This window comes from Nomascus leucogenys, chromosome 3 (genome assembly GCF_006542625.1).
Source record: "Nomascus leucogenys isolate Asia chromosome 3, Asia_NLE_v1, whole genome shotgun sequence".
NCBI classification, from domain to species: Eukaryota; Metazoa; Chordata; class Mammalia; order Primates; family Hylobatidae; genus Nomascus; species Nomascus leucogenys.
In genome coordinates, this window is record NC_044383.1 from 119585811 (window position 1) to 119607427 (window position 21617).

Genomic DNA, 21617 nt, shown 5'->3' on the forward strand with positions numbered 1-21617 from the left:
ATGATTAATCAAATGACAGTGGGGAATAAAACGAAGTTATTTCAAGTTTGTACAAGGTCTTCCAGAAATCATTCTGGAAATGAGGCTGCCCTTTGTGGGAGCAGTCTTTACTTTGATCTGCATAATTTCCACTCACTTTAGTCCAATTTTGTTGTTCTTTTCAGTTATCTGCAAATTTCTGAATTAGAACAAAATGTATATATTTTAGTAAAGAAACATAAACTTTCCTACGTGAACATCGTAGTTTTCTGAGCCAAAGGTTTTGTGTTCTATTTAGAAAATGAACATATAGATGTTAATAGAAAATTGTAAAGGTTAGTTGAGCCTTTATAGTGTTGTGACTACATTGTTCTAATGATGTTTAGATTTATCATTAGAAGAAACATCCTATATATTCAGAATTGAGTTCATGTATATGGGTTTTTTCTGAAATGTGTAATTTTGGTCTATGTCTTATTTATTAAAGGTTACTATAATGAATATTTATCTTCATTATTCAGTGTCTCTTTGGAAAAGCCTTCTATTTCACAATATTGATAATAACTGATTAATATAGCCCAAGTCTTGAGTGTACCAAGGAGAAATTCTGTAAAGAAGAGAGAAAAGAATATTTAATCAAGCCTCATTTAACTATATTTCTGTTAGAGTATTTGGTATTGTGAATCGATAAATTAGAATGAATATCTTTGGAATAACGCTATTATTATGAAGTGTTCCTTTAATGCCCATTGTGTAGTAGAACAAAGAGTCTGTTTTCATTAAGTTGATTTGAAAATTTAAAACGTTGTTTTAATAAATATGTAGAAAATTAATAGTTTATTGGTCAACTTATTTTCAATGATACGTATCAAATTCAGTTAAGTTTTGGTTGCTGAAAATATTTAGGAGTAACACCTTTAGTCAAATTTGATGATTTTCAAAATTGACTGATAATATTCTTAAAAATATACTTACTGCATTATTGCTATGAAAATGAAAATATTCTTTCCATATTCAGAGCTTATAGGCAAAGTAACATTTTAAACACATTAAATTCTGCATGTTTGTGAAGCAGATCACAAGGGTACTTGTGATATATATAGAAATATATCATGTTTCATAAAATAGTTAGCAACCTAAGCCTATTTGTCACTTTTACAATTCTAAAAGTTTAGCTCCAGAATTATTATGAACAACTCAGAAAGGACATAGTACTTTGAAGTATAACTATGATTGATTAGACTAAACTAATTCCAGCACTGCATTGTGTACTACTTTAATCTTTTTGAAAAGTGAATGAACAGCAGATGGCCTAATAAAGACACTCTGTGTGCTCGCTCAGTGTGGATTGGCTCTAAGGGAACTGGCTCACACTTTAGAGTCCATATATTTGCAAAACATCTGTCTTAGTCAAGGCAGATAGTTAAAGGGAAGAGAAACTTCCAAGCTTTTGGATATATTCCAGTTTGGGGCTCCATGTTTGGATGAACTGTTAATAGGAACTCACTTTCACCTTTAAGTTCTTCTCAGAAAAGTATTATCTCTAATAGTTCAAAGTATATTTGTAAATATAATTGCTACTGCATTTTGTGATTATGTTTTAAAGAAATCACCTCTGCTTTCTTGAATTATTACTGGAATATTTTAGACTGCATTTTTTAATTGTTCATCTGATGGGTAAAATGAGAGGAAATAGAATAAAATAGTATTTTACCATTAGAAAATGAAGTTTGGAACATCACACTCTTCTTATTTTGTATTGTATTTCAATTAGAACAGATATGGAGGAAGAGCAATATGTATATATTGCCATCGTATTTGGTATTTTAAAGTGTAAAGTTTGCAAATTTTAAAAATTTACTTTTATATTTTGAAAGCTTAATTACCCTATAATCAAAGATATTTATTCATAGCATATTAATATATAAGAGCATGCTAATGATTTGAGAAAATGGAAGAATGATAGAGGGAATGATTTGTGAGACAAATGTTTATTTCATGCTTTTGGCACAAAACTCAAAGCAGTTTAATTAGGAGGAAATGTTTAGGCAGCTGTTTCTTTTCAGAAAATAAATTTCTAGAAACATGTATTTAACATGGTAATTTCTTCAAATTGATTATGTACACTCTAGTGAAATGTACTTATGAAGCAACCTTTGGTGCACTGGTATTTTTGTGTCTTACAGTAATTACAAGTAGTGGCTACAGCCCTAGATCAGCACATCAGTATTCCCCACAGCTGTATCCTTCCAAGTAAGTGGTCAGTAGATTCTTTCTGTTTTATTAGAAAATTTTTCCAGCATTATCTTTATTAATCTATATTCATACAATATGACAACTTTAAATTGGCAAACATTTATGTCTATATATGTATTATAGATAGTTGGATAATACTTGGATAGATTAAATATATAGATAAATATCCTGTACAGATTTGAAATAGAGACACCCACGTTTATCTTGATGATTCCCTTGAATATTTATATATACCTTGAGAAATATATCAAGCTCAAATTAGAATACATTGCATTTTAATTCAAATTCAAAAATGCTGGCTGGTTAAAAAATCTAAAGAGATTACATTTTATCTAAATGTCAACACTTCATAATTAATTCCATCACTGAAATTCTTTTGTTGGATTTCCAGTTCTAATAAACACATTTTTGGAGAATATGCTTTATTGTTTTTATAACTAATATAGTCACTTTATTGAGGACAGTGGTAGATATTTCTGAAATTTAACTATATTGGGTGTATATCTGAATTGGTTTGGAATCAGCCAGACGTGCCAAGATTTTGTATTGCTGATACATACGCATTTAAATATAGTATGTTATTTTCTGCAGCATCTAGAGTGTCTGCCTTTACATATATATAGACTGAAGGTTGGATATCCAATGGGGAACCTGATGTAAAATGTGGCATGATGAAAGGAATGATGTTCCTTTCTTTTTTTTTTTTAAGGAAGCTTCCTACCTTTATTTTTCTTTTTTTAAATTTCCAATTCTTGGGAGCGAATTCTTAGTAGGGCTTTTAAATAGACTTTCATAGTCTTTGCATAGTATTAAGTCACTCATGGTGAGTGTGAATTTGCTCATGAGCATATTAATTAGCTAGTGTGTGCTCCATTTTCCTCACCTATATATTAACTGGAGTGCTATTTCAGATATGAGCAAGAATTGTAGACCTGGAAGAGACACAGGTATAATATCTAAATGAAATTTCTACTTTTACAGGTGTGGCATAGACGTAGGGAGTTTAAATCATTTGTCTATAGTCACTAGATTGGCTTGTAGCAGAGCCTGAGCTCCTGACATTCAGACTGTTGCTTTTTCCTATATTGTTAAAATTATATTGTGGATAAAGAGGATTACTTCCTGGATATTATAGGGTTTCACTGAATCTAGGCTGTCTAAATTAATACACAGTCTTTGTTGCCACAGTAATGCTATTTTTCTGATATTTAGGCCCTATCCACACATTCTTTCTACACCAGCAGCTCAAACAATGTCTGCCTATGCAGGCCAGACTCAGTATTCGGGGATGCAGCAGCCAGCCGTCTACACAGCCTACTCACAGACAGGACAGCCCTACAGCCTGCCCACTTACGGTATTTCACATCTTCTGTTTTATTCTTTGGTTATAGGCAGGTAATCCTGCTGGCTGGTAGCTTTGTAGTCTATTGTAGGTTACAACTTAGAAGGAAAATCATCTTACTAATTAAATGGTTTACACATTCATTTTTCTGACCAGATTTGGGTGTGATGTTGCCAGCCATCAAGACAGAGAGTGGACTTTCCCAAACTCAGTCCCCATTACAGAGTGGCTGCCTCAGTTACAGCCCAGGGTTCTCTACCCCACAGCCAGGCCAGACACCTTATTCTTACCAAATGCCAGGTAAGTAGCTACACATGAAACATGTTTTGGGAGAACTAATTCTTTGGGTGAGACTTATTGGCTTCAGATTAGTAATATCCGATCATGAAGATAGTTTTAAGCTTTATCACAGCTCACACAATTTCTAAAGAAAGATAACTAGACAGAAACATGATGAAATGGTTGAGTATACGTCAGGAAACATGACCTATACCAAACTAAAATACTGAAGTTTAAGCTGCATAACATCAGCAGGAAACCAAGTCCAAGCAAAGCAACTTCCAAGCCAGACACCAGGTCAGCCACACGTTTGGCGTCTACTTAAGCGATTTAAAAGATCTGTAGCACAAACCAGTATTTTCTTTTCACTATTCCTGAAGTATGTAATGCTGTTTTGATTATACTTAAACTTGAATTAGCTCTTTTCTAAGTTCCATTTATTATTGACCAATTGAGGATTTTTTGTTCATTCCTAAAATTCCTCTTGCCTATTGATACTATATTGCTTAATAAGACTATTATATAATATTTACTCTCCAATCCTCCATATAGGCATATAGGATCATTAAATTTTTTTTAATTTTAGACTCCTATTAAAATTGTGTTTTATCTTTTTTTTTTTTTTTTTGAGATGGAGTCTCACTCTGTTGCCCAGGCTGGAGTGCAATGGCGTGATCTTGGCTACCTTGTAACCTCTGCCTCCCCGGTTCAAGTGATTCTCCTGCCTCAGCCTCCTGAGTAGCTGGGATTACAGGTGTGCACCACCACACCCGGCTGATTTTTGTATTTTTAGTAGAGACGGGGTTTCACCATGTTGATCAGGCTGGTCTCGAACTCCTGATCTCAGGTGACCCACCCGCCATGGCCTCCCAAAGTGCTGGGATTACAGGTGTGAGCCACCACGCCTGGCCGTGTTTTATCTTAATGCAATAGTTGCCAAAAGAATTTTAGTGACATAGTAAAAACTTTAAAAGCTGGTTACTATCTGTCATTTTGTCTGTACTGCAAATCACAAATTTGGGGCTATATTAACATATTTGAACCAACTGGTATGACATTTTGGTCAATTGATTCAAATGAAATAATTACTTAGATATGTTCGGCTGGAATAGCAGTGCTCTTTTTTACCTAGAATGTAGGTTGAAACATATTTGAATGCATGCTATAGCCACAAAAATTCATACAGCTTCAGTTAGCCATGTGACAGACAATATTTTAATTTTTTCACAAATACTTTCATATTGGCTATTCCAGGTCAGGTCAGTGGCACTGATTACATAATACATTGCTAGTCAAAACACATTGATAAAACAAGTAATCAGCTACCTCAATAGCCTTTCATTTTACTTCTTGACAAGCACATTCCATAAGGACTTTTTTTTGGAAACCTATAATTGGCAGCTCACTTGTTTTTGCCCTGATTTGAGAAATCATTAAATTTCAGACCTTGTAGTAAAGTTTTAGAAGGCCCTCAAACCCTAGATTTGTGTAGCATAAACAATTCTCCCTTGAGTCTGAACCCTAATTCACAGCTATTTTTGTTCTAAAGAAAAGACAAAGGGAACAAAAGTACAAGGAGTTGCTAAATGGGGTTCTGTATGTGTATTTCCCACACTAAAAACCCTGTACAAATGTTGAACTCAAGTGATTTTTTGTATGTAAATGCAGTTGATATGATTTGAAAATTCCAGTAGTTTCCTGGAGGCGGTCTTAGTCTGTGTAAGATTTTATCCTTTGCATACCCCTGCACTTCTAGTCTCTTAACCCTTGAATGTTGGCCTCACTCCTTATGAAGACTGTTGCCATGTGCTTCTGTTTAGCTCAACAGATTCAGTAGGAAAGGGTTTACCAGCTGTTACAAAAGGGAGAGAGCTAAGCCTATTTTCTGTATAAATGTCTCAACTTCAAATTTCACTGTCTTCACGACAAATTTCAAAGTGTTTCTCTCACAGAATTCTGCAAAGTGAAATATTTTTATCATTTTCCAAGGAATACTTTTAAAATGCAATTTGTTTTTTACCTCTAGGTTCTAGTTTTGCACCATCATCTACTATTTATGCAAATAATTCAGTTTCCAATTCAACGAATTTCAGTGGTTCACAACAGGTATAGTAGCTTTTTGTGTTTATGCTTTTTATATGTATTTCAGATTTTTGAAGAGTACTCTCAGGTTGCCATATATGTGCGTACTCTCCCAGAATAAGGTTTCTTTATTTAAAGATTATGATAGCATTTCAGGATAGTAAAAAGTTAGCTATCTAGAATTCTTGGAATATGCATTATTCTGGCTATTTTAGATTTTTTGATTGCTAAAGGTTTGTGCTTTAAATATTTATGCTGTAGTTGTTTTAATCATTTGGCATGGAATTACAAAATGTATTGGATATTTTGTTATCTTAAAATATACTAAGAACAATTTTATTTTTCTTGATAAAGCAGTTATTATAATGAATATTAATTGGTTTAATCAATATTAATTGACTAAAATCAGTTATAGGATTATACTACAGACTATATAGTATTTTCAGTCCTAAAAAGTGTCCTTTGTTACTAAACGAAATGCTTCAAACACTATTGTTGGCTTTTAAATAATTTTTCTATTTTTGAGTTTTATGAATACTTTTAATAAATGTTTGATTCCCACTTTCCTGACAGCTGCAACTTTTTGCTTTTGTCACTGTGCCTGCCTCTGGTAGTCTTTAGTCTTCCTTCTAATTATGTTTTCTTAATATTTTTATGAGTTTTTAAATCTAGCATGTTAGAATTATGCATGAAGCAAGAGTGAATGTCTCTGAATGAGTGAATCAGCTCAGGGTGAGATGAATTCGTGATATATGTTGACACTTCCAAATCTTTTGTCCTTATTTTTTGATTTTCAGCCACATTCAAAGTAGTTTAGATTGAAGAGTGGCTGACTTCTTGTCTGGCAATACACTATTTTACTTTAGTATAATTGCTAGACATTTATATATTCTAAAATGTAAGTTACTGTACAAGTGCTTACTTTTTAGATTTAATGAAGGAATTTTATCAATTGCTTTATTTTAGTTTTATTGATATCACAAAAGGCAGAAAAGAAGTTTTGGTCATTAAAATCGTGTGTAATAGTAATATTTTTGATAGGATTAAATGGTGTAATTTAGCATTAGGAAAATGATGTCTTAAAACTAATCATCAGGCCGGGCGCAGTGGCTCACGCTTGTAATCCCAGCACTTTGGGAGGCCGAGGTGGGCGGATCATGAGGTCAGGATATCGAGACCACGGTGAAACCCCGTCTCTACTAAAAAATACAAAAAATTAGCCGGGCGTGGTGGCGGGTGCCTGTAGTCCCAGCTACTCGGAGAGGCTGAGGCAGGAGAATGGTGTGAACCAGGGAGGCGGAGCTTGCAGTGAGCCGAGATTGCACCACTGCACTCCAGCCTGGCGACAGAGCGAGACTCCGTCTCAAAAAAAAAAAAAAAAAAAAAAAAAAAAACAACTAAGCATCAGAGCCAGTGTATACATTTTATTTTTTAAAACTGAGATTTTTTTTTGTAACTTGATTTTATGCATTTATTTATTGGTCCAGCAAGCATTTATTGAGCACTTCCTATATGTTAGATTTTTGGCTAGGGATTGAAGATTCAAAACGAGTAACTCATTGTTCCCTGCTCTTTAGAAGGATTTAGTCCTCCGAAAGAAACAAATATGAAAATAAGATGGACAGAGGGTGGGATATAGTGAATATAATAACAGAAATATACACTAGGCAGAGTTGTACTACAAAGGAAAAACTGCTCTGCCTCTATTTCGGAGGATTAAGAAAAGATTTGTAAAGGAAAAGAACATTTATTTAAAAAGAGTTCATCATAAAACAGATCAGATTCTCTGTGAAGATTTAAATATAGTGGATCCCAATGTAAAATGTAATCTGTATTTGGGACCATGGCCTGAGCACCAGTTTGTTGTTTTGGCTAATACCTATTGAGTGCCCATAAAGTGTTAGGAATTGGTCTGTATACTGGGGCACACGAAGGTGGGGCTGGAGTAGATGAGATCTGATTCCTGCCTCATGGAGCTTACAGCCTACTGGGACAAACAGACAATAAACCAGTAAACACACAAATAAATACAGAATTAGAAAGAGAACAGGGCCTGCTAAAACATCAACTGAAGTATAATTTTGAATAGGGGAGGTTTTATATAAGGCTTTTCTATGGAAACCACATTTAGGCCAAGACTTCTAAGAGTTAGGTGAAGAAGGAGGGCAGTGGTGTTTCAGGCAAAGAAAGCAGAGTGTACCAAATCCCCGATGGTGGAAAACTTGGTGTGTCACTGAACTTTAAAAAAAAAAAGGCTGGAGTTTAGTTAGTGCATGAGGGGTAAGTGGGGAAACACATTTGCAGAGATAAGCGGGGGCCCACTCACATAAGACCTGGTGGTTTACAATAAGGAATTTGGATTCTATTCCAAGCCCAGTGGGAGGCTATGATAGGATTTTGAGCAAGAAAATTATATCATTTAATTTATGTTTTGAGAAGATAACTCTGCCACCAAGGTCTTTGGAGAAGGTCAGAAATGGAAACGAGGTGATAAATTTAAAAATGAATACACTGCCTGCAACAGGAAGAAAAGGTAGTTTGGACAAGGGGGCGACAGTGGAAATGAAAAGAAAGTGAGATCTTTGAGATATGTTTGAATATGAAAAGACATTATATTCCCCACTGGGGAATAGCCTGGACCTTTCCAGTATGTAACCTCATCCTCTTCTGCAGGAATTAGTAGCCTAACAGAGAGCTTCAGCACAGATGTTTGACTTAGGCACTCTGGGTTCAAATTCTAGCTCTGAAACTTACTAGCTGTGTGACCTTGTGCAAATCACTTAACCACTCTGTGCCTTAGTCCCCTTCAATGTAAAATGAATATAGTATTAAGACCACATAAGAGATTATGAGGATTAAATGCATAAATATATCTGAGCCCTTAGAACAGTGCTTTGATACAGTGTAAGCACTATGTAAATGTTTGCTACCACTGTTTTACTCTGAGAGATATTGCTAGGAACTTCGTTTAAATACGATGAGGTTTTTGTTCTTGGCTCACAAGTTACAGTAGTGGGAAACATTGGATCTTGAAATTTTCAGACTAATAGAATTTTAGTTTTCTGCCATATTAATCCTTTATGATGATATATATATTTACTTATAAAGATTATTTCTTTTATTTTTTGGAAACCACATCAAATGTAGAGCTTTGTTTCCTTTGGAACACATTTCATCAGGGGATCTTAATGCTATCAGTGATGACCAAGGATTTGTCATCACTGATAACATTTTGGGCTGATATATGCTAGATATATTAAATGCCAATTATCACAACAAATCCTTACTCATCATCCTACTATGTAAAGGGATTTTGAATCATTTTAAGGTTCTTAAATTTGTTTTTAATTTTATTATTATTATACTTTTAGTTTTAGGGTACATGTGCACGATGTGCAGGTTTGTTACATATGTATACATGTGCCATGTTGGTGTGCTGCACCCATTAACTCCTCATTTAGCATTAGGTATATCTCCTAATGCTGTCCCTCCCCCTCCCCCCACCCCACAACAGTCCTGGAGTTCTTAAAATTTTTAAATAAAAAGCAGGTCAGGGGTGTTGATTCAGTGCTTTCATTTTTCTCTGTAACAAAGGAGGGAAACTAAATAATTGAAAAGTTCACTAAAGACTTTTAAGTCAAGGCCTCGGGTGGCATATAGTTTGTGAGAGGCTGGGTAAAAAAAATAATAATAATATTCATCTTCATTTATTTACTTTTTACCTCCTGCCAAGAAAACAGAATTATCAGTGGTAGCCCAGAAAGGAACAAAAATGCAGACTGAGGTCTCTGTGGAGTCTAGGAGGGGCAGCCCCAACTCCTTGCTGGTGATGTTAGAAGATGTGTAAGAACTGATTTTGTGAATATGAGCTGATTCCGTCTCCTTCTTTCCTCTTCAAACACGTAGGTCCTGATGATGTAAATCCTTGAATAAGTAATTATCAGGAGCAAAGTGAAGCATATGCTAACTTTAATCACATTAAAATTTGTATACTGGACCTGGTTTGCCAAAACAATAGGGTATGTCACTACTATATGCTTGTAAGAAATGCCCACAAAGTAGTCTCTGCTCATTAGGGTCACCTCAAAGCTGTGGACTCAGAAACAAATGGGGCTGAGTACTAATCTTTCAATTACCATAATGACTGGTTTTCTTTGGAGAGTATTAAAGAGTAATTTCTCTTTCAAACACACACATCTCAATTATTGTTTCAGGATTATCCATCCTATACAGCCTTTGGCCAAAACCAGTATGCACAGTATTATTCAGCATCAACGTATGGAGCATATATGACATCAAATAACACAGCTGATGGCACACCCTCTTCAACCTCTACTTACCAGTTGCAGGAATCTCTCCCAGGACTGACTAACCAACCAGGTACAGATCTTCACCCAGGTGAAATACTTTTATATGTTTTGCAATATCTAATAAAATGGAAAAAGTGGACATTCCAAAAACATGGCTGAAAGCTCCCAGATAATTGTGCTGATGTTTAATCTGTGTTAGCGTGACTGTGTAAGATGAGGCTCTTCTGGCATTTCAGAAGATCCTTCTTTTAGATATGGGACAGATAGGCGATTTTAATCTCTAAATGATGGTGTACATATGAATATGGAGCTTTTGCCAGACTCATTATTCATTTGTGAAGAACTTGCAACAAAGTTGTAATATTATCTTCCTTGAGTGTGACTGATATTATTTTCTTTATGCTAAAGAGACTGCATAAGCCCTTCACCTTTGTAAGTTGTCAGTAGCTCTAGCCAGTGAACATTTCCTACATTCCTGGGATTTGTCGAATCAGTGGTAGGGAGTTTAGTATCTTTGTGTGATCAGTGTGTATTTAAAATCCATTGTGTGTTTCATTATCTGAAACTTGCAGTATTCGAATTTCATTTGCTACACATAATTTGACACAGCTGAAGTATTTAAAGTTAAAAGCAAATGTAACAGAGACTCAGCATAATCCTAAGAAAAGTTCCAGGACTTTTTGGGTAAATTATTGAGATGACTCTAAAATCACAAGGAAAGGTGGATGAATTAGAATGGTCAAAACTATTTTTAAAAATAAGAACAAAGTTAGAAGACTCAGATTACCTGATTTAAAGACTTATAATGTACAGTAATCAAGAGAGTGCAAAAGGATAGACACATAGAGCAATGAAACACAATGGAGAGTCCAGAAACAGATGGATATATATGCTAGAAAACGGATTTTTGAATCAAGATACAAAGGCAATTGAGTGGAGAATGAATAGTTTTTTTCAACAAATGGTGCTAGAACAATTGGACATCTATATGCAAAAGAGGAAAGGATCTCAACTTATATACAAAAATTAACTCAAAATGGATTGTAAGCCTACATCTGAAAAGCTAAAACTATAAAACTTCTAGAAGAAAAAAATGTTGGAAATCTTTGTGACCCTGGGCTACATAAAGATTTTATAGATATGACATTTAAAACACAATTCATACAAGAAAATAACAGATAAAATTAGATTTCAAAAAACTGTAAAGAACTTTTGCTCCTTAAAAGACACTATTAGAATAAAAAGACAAGCTATAGATTTGGAGAAAATATTTATAATACAGATACTGATAAAGGAATTATATAAATATATAAAGAACTCTCAAAAGTCACTAAGAAAAATGAGGTTAAGAAATTTTTAAAATATCATTAATTTGTTCAAGTATATTTTTCTGCCTTCAGTTATTTGCCAGATCCAAATTCATCTCTACTTCTTTTTTATTCAGCTTTGGATGGGAGGGAAAATAAGGAAACATGGTCACAATAGTGTAAACTCTTTCTAACTGGACTAGTGGGGCCAAGATGACTCAATGCCATTAAACGATTATTTATTGAGTGCATATTAGGCATCAGCACTGTGCTAGAAACTGATATTTCAGCAGTAAATGAGCTCTTTGCACACCTTTAGCTTTAATTTGACAAGCAAGACAAATGTCAAGCAAGTAATTACAACAGTGAGAAAGGGAAAATGGTAGGTCATATGAGGGATATTAACAAGTAAACTAATTTGGACATAAAGTAGAAATGAAACGGATACTTTAAGCAACAGCCAAGATATGTTTATATCATGAATTGATGAAATGATAACATTCATGATTTTTAGTTCCCTATTCAGAATATAATCTTTACCTGTGGGTCCAAGGAATAATTATTTAGTAGATATAGCTTGTCTTTGATGCCCCTACATTTTAGTTTCTTTCCCCTTATCTTCCTTTTATATCCTCCTACCTGTGGGCATACAGCCCCTTTGAATTTCTGGTCCTTGTCCCTTTGGGGCTCTCTGTTTTGGCTTTTCAGCTAGCCTTAGCCTCCCTGGGTATCTGTACCTCTTGCAGGGCCAGGATTAGGGTGAGGTCAGTGAAGCACCCAGAGCACAAAATTTAAGATGGAACTTGTTCTTGGAGTCCTTAAATTTTGTGCCCTAGGCACCTTACTCATTAGCCCCAGCCCAAATAATATGTTCCAAATCTGTCATGATCCTCTTTGGGTCAATACTTGTGTTGCATCAAGGATCTTACTTTTATTCAAAGAATGAATGATTTCAGAATCCTTGCTTAACAAGCAGTGGAGATACTTTAGGGAAGGAAATATTTGACGACCTCTTATCACCCTGTGGAAGGTTTTTCTCAATGATGAATGTGTGGGGAAAACAAGGTAGGGTGAAACCACAGAAGTATTTAATTATCAAGATATCAGAGACTGAATGATGAACAAGACCAACAGGGTGTTTTTTTTAATTTGCTAGACTACAGCTACCAAGATTGAAACCCATTTGTGTACTCAGATACGGTATATGCTACGTGGAGCTTTGTGTAAAATGTTGCTTTTGCTCCAATTTCCGTATAATCACAAGAAAGCTTCTCTGCAGGAAAAACACAGATGGTTACTTTCCTTATTAGAATAATCAGTATTGAAAATAGCTGTTTTATTCCTATTAAATATATTAAATGCAGGCAGGTAGATATTCTGAGTGTGTGACTTTGGATGTGACACATTCACATGGAATTCTGACATTCACTATCAGAATGCTGCAATTTCATCAGGCCTCCATTGGTTGCTAAGGTCAAGAAATATGGTTTGACATCATTTTCAGATTTTATTAGACTGTCTGTTGAATTTAAAGAAGGAATTAATTCTACTTATAACTATATTATTCTCTCAACCAAAATCATAACAACGCACGTCTGGATCTTTAAAGAATTCTGTGACCTCAGACCTTCAGTCAGTGTAGCTTTAAGTTTAATTTTGCCTTTTCAGATCTGGCATATGGCCAAAAAGCAAACAAGTTTATAACTATGGAATTTTTCTTTATTATTGATGGAATCTGATGTATTTAGTTCAAGGGCAAGAAAAGTATTTCCCATTGACTGGTTCTGCATTTTGGACTTAAAGCAGAAACCTAAAATTAAACCCACAGTTTTTCATAGAACAGTCACTGTTGAATTCTACTTTTATAATGAAAACATACCTTATGTTCAATAAGAGACAGCTGGTTGTTCTGATTTAGAGATAAGCCTAATGAAATAAAGTGGGATCTAAATATCCAAAACTTAAAAGGTGCAGTTATTCATTACTGTACTGATTAAAGGATAATTATTCAATCATGTATAGTATTGGGTCAAGAAAAGCCTAGGGCAATTTTGTAATGACTGATGTTACTTGGAAATTGCAAATAGCATTCCATTATTTAATTTACCTTATTAGGTAGTTTGACAGTGGATTTGAAGAAACACTACCATGCTGATTAAGAGCAGATATTTTACTTCATTATCTTTCTAAAGGTCTTTCTTTAATGTAAAATTTATATTGGGTATATCACATTTTTTATTTGTATGAAGAAAGTCTGAGGACAGATTCGCACATGAAGATGAGAAATATTTTTATAGCGCCTCCTTTTCAAATATTTTAAACATCTTTAAAATCAAATACAGTTAGTCTTGTATAACAACGTTATGTTTTACCCTGAGACTTTGACAAACATTACAATACATTAGCTAATTGAACCTAACAAGGGCTCTAGAAAAGTAAAGGATAGAGTAAGATCATTTCACTCTCTGAAAAGAAGCCAGTTTCTTAGGCAGAACACAGAGCCTTTTGATAACTTCATGGTATTTTATGTAAGGAAAGGAAGGGAAGCAAAGTGCTAACTCATCTAATGGAAACTAACAAGAGGATTTAGATAGAAAGGACCACATTCAACTGCTCTGCCAATTTACATTTTCCCTACCTGTGGCATTGCTATGCCCTTGTGCAATTACCTGAGTGAAATTTGGCAGAGGCACTGGAATTAACAGCTTTCTCCTTTTAAAAAAAAAAAGTGTCAACAAATGTTTAATGACTGGTTGAACTCAAGTTCCTGGTTTTTACCCTTTATCAGAAGAAAGGATAGCACCTTCAAAAGGAATAGAGGTCAATACAATTCCACCTGGGTGATTGCTCTAGGAGCTCAGATGTATCGCATGGCCTCTGCAGGGCATGCTGTTTTGCTTCTGTGAAGTTCCTTCAGTGAATTCTTCGGCCCTCCCTCTCACAGAAATTATATAATGCCCATGTGACTTTTGTTTTAGTTTATTGTTTAACTGACAAATAATAAAGTGTATATATTGGTGCAATGATGGGCACCTGTAATCTCAGCTACTCTGGAGGCTGAGGCAAGAAGATTGCTTGAGTCCAGGAGTTTGAGTTTTTAAAAAGAAATTGTATCTATTTTTGTGTATAACCCATTGTTTTGAAATACATATACATTGTGAAATGGCTAAATTGAGCTGATTAACATATGTATTACCTCACATGCTCATCATTTTGTGGTGAGAACCCTGAAAATCTATTCTCTTAGCAATTTTTAGAAATACAATACATTGTTATTACATATAGTAACATGTTGTACAATACATACCTTGAACTTACTCCTCTTGTCTAGCTGAAGTTTTATATCCTTTGACCAACAGCTCCCCAGTCTCCCTCTCCAGCCTCACAGCCCTTGGCAACCACCATTTTACTCACTTCTTCTATGAGTTCAACTTTTTTGCACTCCACATATAAATGAGGTCATGTAGTATTTGTCTTTCTGTGCTTAGCTTATTTCACTTAACATAATGTTCTCTAAGTTCATCCTTGTTGTCTCAAATGACAGGATTTTCTTTTTTAAGGCCAAACATTATTCCATAATGTACATATACCACATTTCCTTTGTCCATTTATCCATTGATGAACACTTAGGTTGACTCCATATCTTGGCTATTTGTGAATAATGCTGCAATGAACATGGAAGTGCAGATATCTCTTCAACGTACTGATTTCATTTCCTTTGATATATACCCAGCAGTGTGATTGCTGGATCATATGGTAGTTCTGTTTTTAGGAACTTCCATAGTGTTTTTTATAATGGCTGATATGGTTTGGCAGTGTCCCCACCCAAAATCTCATCTTAAATGGTAATCCTCCTAATACCCGTGTGTCAAGTGAGAGACCAGGTGGAGGTAATTGAATCATGCAGGCAGTTTCCTCCATGCTGTTCTCATGATAGTGAGTGAGTTCTCATGAAATCTGACAGTTTTATACATGTTTGGTAGTTCCTTCTGCTTTCCTTCTCCTTCCTGCCGCCTTGTGAAGAAGGTGCCTTGCTTCCGCTTCCCCTTCTGCCATGATTGTAAGTTTCCTGAGGCTTCCTCAGCCGTGCTGAACTGAGTCAGCTAAACCTCTTTCCTTTGTAAATTACCCAGTCTCGAGTAGTTCTTTATAGCGATGTGAAAATGGACTAAATGGCTGTGCTACTTTACACCCCCACCAGCAGTGTGCAAGATTTCTGTCCTCCACAGCGTCTCCTACACTTGTTATCTTTCTTCTTTTAGATAATAGCCATTTTAACAGGTGTGAGGTGGTATCTCATTGTAGTTTTAATTTGCATTTCTTTGATGATGAGTCATGTTGAGCATTTTTCATACACCTGTTGTCATTTTTATGCCTTCTTTTGAGTGATGACCATGCCAACCCATTGCCCATTTTTTATTTGGGTTATTTGTTTTTTACTATTGAGTTGTTTAAGTTCCTTATGTATTTTGGATATTAACCCTTTATCAGATGTATGGTTTGCAAATATTTTCTCTCACTCTAGTAGGTTGTTATATGACTCTTTTATAAGTAGAAGCAGATCTAGGTTTGACCTTCTGGTAACCTGAAGAGTCCATTGCTGTTTGCCTGAGAAAGTATAGCCAAATGGTTAAAGCAGGAGTTCTGCAGTCATACCAATGTTGCATCATACAAGCTATTTAATTTTGATAAATTAATTCCCACTTCTCCAGTTTCTCCATTATTAAAAGACAATAATGAAGGACCTAATTCACCGGGTTGGAGTGAGGTTTAAGTCAGACACACACACACACACACACACACACATATATATATACACACATAAATATATATAATATTTGATAATAAAGAGCCTTGACAAATCAATAATAAAAAGACAAACAGCCTAGTTTTCTTAATGGGCAAAAGATTTAACAGTTACTTCATTAAAAAGAAGATATCAAATGAGCAAGAAACATGAAAAAGTATTCTTCATAATTACTCATCAAGAAAATTCTAATTAAAACCACAGTGAGATACCATCACACACCCAAAATGATGAAAATAAAAAACACTAACAATATCAAGTATTGACAAGGATGTGGAACAACTGAAAATCTCATTGTGGTAAGAGAGTAAATTAATACTGTCTTTAAATTAATAAAAATGAGCAATGGGTTAGCATGGTCATTAATACACTGGAAAGAGAGTAATACACTGGAAAAAGGTCAGTGTCTGTTAAAGATGAACATATGCCTTCCCTCTGACCCAGGAATCTCATTGCCAGGTATACATACCCAAGAAGAATTAAGAGCTTATATCCACAAAGACATGGGCAAGAATGTATATAGCAGCTTTATTCATAGTAGCCTAAAATTGTGAATAACCCAAATGTCCATCAACAGAATGGATACAGTGTAATATATATACATGAAGAAGTTGTAGCCACATTAAGGAAAGGACAACTGCTATCCCAGGCTAGAATATGGATTATCTCACAGCAGTGAATGAAGCCAAACACATATTTCAATAAAAAAAATTTTTAAAGAACAGTGCATGTCATGTACTAAGGGGTGAATAAATGTAGAGTTACCCTTCATAGTTTTCTAAAAAGGCTGTCTTTATCCCCATCAAAACACTTCTGCCCATATTTTATCCAAATTCTTAGAGCCCTTTTAATATCCTTCAGTAATTTGAAAAGCATCAATGGGAATAAAGTCTTAGGTTTACTGAAACCCAGATACGTCCTATAACCACAGTCTTTTCTCTTTCCTCTTCTGCTCTTTTCACCCCTTTGCTGTGACGGCTGCTGGATCCCAGTTCATTTGAATAGCAGAGTTATTCCTGCTAAACTCCTCCTTTATGGACTCAGCCTACAACCACCCATGACTGGGGTTCCTCAAGTTTTTGTCCTTTCAGCTCTTGCACTGTGGCAAGAACAAAGTTGTCTTATTAGTTAACACCTGAAAATTGATCTATAATGACTATAAGGAGAAATTTTATGGAATGTCATCCAAAATGTTTTTTAAATGCATGCTTAATAAGTGAGGGTTAATTTTAATCACCATTTTATTTGAAAGCAGACATTTGGTTTGTGGGATATAGTAACCTTAGGAAAATTCTTTTTCAAAAATAATTAAAAATGGAACTTTTTTGTGATTTTATTTAGAAGTTGGTGTATGTTCAGACATCTAAAGACTAATTTAATGCCTAAGATAAGGTGAAACATGATTTACTGTAAGACAAGGCTATATTCAACCCCATAACTTAAAAACCTTATTACTATGCTATCTACTGTCACCCAGCTGATAACGTAGACCCATGAAATGAACTATGCTGGCAATATTTTAAGTGCAAATAATATTTGGAGCACAGGCATATTTTTTTGATCATGTGCTGACATGCACAGTGTTTCCCAAAGAAAATGTGAAGAGGTTACCCATGTAAAAATTACTATTTCTCAGAAAAAGTGATGCCTAGTTTGGTCAGATTTGTTTATTTAGATTAATAACTGCTTGGTTTTCCTCAGAATTGTTTTATTTTAATTTTTCAATTTAATGATAAAAAATGATAGCCATAATATCTTTTTGTTTGAAAATCATGTAATTTAAATTTAATGTGGTTTGCCTTCTGTCTTGGAAATTTTCACTTTATACATATAATTTAAATCAAATTAAATATAAATCAGATTTATCCCTCAATAATCCAGAAAGCTGCTATGAAACTGAGATTCAGAGAGATTGAATAAAATGCTTGTACTCATATAGTAGTTCTGACTCTTCAGCTTGTTATACTGTATCTCACAGTTGCCTCAGTTTAGCTTAACAGTTGCTCCTACAGGTTTGCTACTAAGTACTCTCTACCTCCTAAGATAGTTTCTCACAAGCTTTAATCATTTCAGAGTTTTAGATATCTATGGGACATACAGAAGTCAATTAGATTCTGAAGCTGAATTAAAGTCTGAAACTTAGGATATGGCCTGGTTGGAGGTATAGGTTTATGTATGAGTCATCACAGAGAGGGTCATTAACACATGAGAGAGTTAAATCCCCCAGATTGTGTGGAATGAAGACAGTGATCAGAGGATGGAATTCTGACATACTAGCTCATAAGGAATGGGAGAAGTACAGGAGTCCATGTTTTCCAGATGGAGAAGGACTGATTGGAGTGATTCTAGAACTAAGAGAGTGCAAGGTATCAGCTGTCAAATAATAGTTTCGAGGAGGTGCTGTTTAAGAGAATCACACGCAGCAGAGATCCTGGAAGACAAGGACTGAGTCTGTCTATTGCATTTGTCAACAAGATGATTTCTGGGGACTATTAGCAGGAGTATTTTTATCGCATTTTGGGGAACTGAAGCTAGATTATGATAAATTGGATATCAATAAGTGGGGACAGATGTGCTGTCCAGTGCTGCAGCCACTGGCCACACATGACTCTTGAGCACTTGTCATGTTGCTAGTGTAGATTGAGATCCACTATAAGCATAGAACACTGCACAACATTTCAAAGACTTAGTATGAAAAAGAAAATGTAAAACGTATCATTGATAATTTTATATTGATTACATACTGATATAACATGAATATATTGAGTCAATTAACACATTGATTGATTACATACTGATATGATAACATGGATATATTGGGGCAATTAACATAGAAGTAATACTAATTTTACGTATCTCTTTTTACTTTTTTTAACATAGCTGATAAAAAGTTTAAAATTTTATATAAGATCACATTTGTGGCTCACATGGTATTTCTGTCATATAGCACTAGTATGCACTGTTCTAAGAAGTTTTATTTAAAAGAGAAAATGGAAGCAAATAGTATCTAGATGGAAATTCCAGGTCAGAGGGAAGGACTTTTTAACTTCTCAGTGACCCCAAGAAATGGGAGAGGTGGAAGAGAAGATGAGAGAGGGTTTGACTAATGAAGCGTGACTTCCTAGGAGGTGGGGTTGGAAGTCAGGTTTGCAGGTGAAGGGATGGAATTGATCCAGAAGAAGACATCTCATTCTCTGAACTGTGACAAAAAAGGAGGTGAGGACATATCTAAATGGAGATAAATATGTAAGTGAAGGTATAGACAGGAAGTTGAAGACACATGGTGTAGAAAAGACATTCAAGTTTAACAGATCACATAGATTAAAACTAGTAGGAGTTTGTGTAAACTACAAAAGTTCTGACTGACTTGTGTGTGCTTGGGATTATAAATCTCTTTTTTGCCATAAGGAGGTTTCTATTATATAGGAATTTGTTAAGATAATTAATAATGAAGACTCATACTTGATCTAAAAATGAAGTGCTATTCTTGACATAAGTCATGTTGTCTATAGGAGAGTTCGATACCATGCAGAGTCCCTCCACACCCATCAAAGATCTTGATGAGAGAACCTGTAGGAGTTCTGGGTCAAAGTCCAGAGGAAGAGGCCGGAAAAATAATCCCTCTCCGCCTCCTGATAGTGACCTGGAGGTATGCCTACTCATTCTTAAAGATTGTAGTATGACGCTTTATTTTACCTAATGATACATTCTCTATCTTACAGTTCCATTATGTTTCAAATTTCAAAAACAAGATATATCATGAATTGAATGGACCTACTTTGTGATAGGCATTTTACAACTCTGAATTTTGAGATTCCATCCATTATATTATTAAAATTAAAAACAAATAACAGTATAAAAATGATCTTGATTTACAGATTATTGGCCTGAAATAATTGCAAGTTTTGATCTAAATTGGCACCGACAAATTTTAAAACTATAGCCATTGTTTGTGGGGTCCTTTTCTGTGTAGCACTGTATTTGATAGCACTAAAGTAATGGAAGATGTCCAAATGGGTCATTAAGTTTAAAAAGATGAAAATAATTTGTATAGAAAGAAAAATTCATCTTCTAAAAGTAGGACAAGTTTCAATCACTTAATAATATATGTTAAAATTTGTATATCTGACAATTTCACTATATGTCATTTTTCTATTTATGAGTTCTTTTGAGATATATCTGTACTAAGCAGGGTTGATTTTTATTATAAAACATCAGTGGAAACTATTCTTAACCATAATATGTTACTTCTTACATACCACATACTTCAGTTAAGAAAAAAATTGAACTTCCAGATTTAGTAAAATCAAGTGACAGACATTGTGATTCTTTATAAGAGATAACTTCCTTTTCTTGAACAACAGCAACAAGTTCACATCGCCTCAAGAACTTGACAGGTGATATAAATGAGTGACCGGGCTGAGTTGCCCAGCAGACTGTGAGGAGCTCAGAGTGCAGGCCCATTCTCAGGGACCTGCCTGTCACTGCCATGTAGGAATGGCAGCCAGCCTGGCCACAACTTCTAGTTGCTGTGCTACAGTCAAAACGCTGAAGTTTGTGGGCAGTTGCCTCGTTTTCAAATGTTAATTCATAATTTGAAATCCTTCAAAACTCCAGGAAGGCCAACATATCTGCTGGCCTAATATGACCCCAGGATCCATACTTGACAATTCTGTTTAGCGGTTACTCATTGATTCTTTTAAATATTTCTTTAAAATCTAATTCTTTGCAGAAACTGTAAAAGTTTATGAATCCCTAAGGTATAAAACTTTAAAATATGTAGAGTTTCAAGCATGCTTCTGTCATAAAGTCTGAATGTATCTCTTTTTGGTGTTAACTACAAGTAAATGTATGGATTAATTTATTCAAGCGAGGACATCTGACTCTTAAGCTTATAATTTGTATAATTCCTGCTCCTGAGGCTTTATAGAAGTTAGATTTGGCAAATTTGGAAAACAAAAAAAATAGTATTATTTTCTATTAAATGATATCAAGATGATCTCTAGGAAGGGAGACATTTTCTGCTTGTAAAGAGATTTCTGTTTCCTTGGACTTCTTAATTTTCTGATATTTATTTTTTGTCTTCAGCGTGTGTTTGTCTGGGATTTGGATGAAACCATCATTGTTTTTCACTCACTGCTCACCGGGTCTTATGCACAGAAGTATGGCAAGGTAAGAAATCAAGAAACATTACTCCAAGAAATCTTGTTAAATTTTTTGTGTTTAAAATCAAGGGCCATTTAAAAATGCTTTTA

The 21617-nt window shown here is 34.7% G+C and overlaps 1 protein-coding gene across 8 annotated transcripts in view; it reads left to right on the forward strand.

Annotated features, from left to right (window-relative positions):
- The window catches only part of EYA4 (EYA transcriptional coactivator and phosphatase 4), a 286653-nt gene that overhangs the window by 217997 nt on the left and 47039 nt on the right, over positions 1 to 21617 (forward strand). For 5 of the 8 annotated variants that reach the window (XM_012506148.2, XM_003255733.3, XM_030809704.1 and 2 more), the window contains 7 exons: positions 2166 to 2232; positions 3448 to 3590; positions 3734 to 3877; positions 5883 to 5962; positions 10153 to 10318; positions 19875 to 20011; positions 21451 to 21534. In XM_012506148.2, coding sequence (XP_012361602.1) covers positions 2166 to 2232; positions 3448 to 3590; positions 3734 to 3877; positions 5883 to 5962; positions 10153 to 10318; positions 19875 to 20011; positions 21451 to 21534 — 821 coding nt within the window. Of the gene's footprint in view, positions 1 to 2165; positions 2233 to 3447; positions 3591 to 3733; positions 3878 to 5882; positions 5963 to 10152; positions 10337 to 19874; positions 20012 to 21450; positions 21535 to 21617 lie in introns of all 8 variants that reach the window. The other 3 variants (XM_012506149.1, XM_030809705.1, XM_004087653.3) reach the window with 1 other exon arrangement.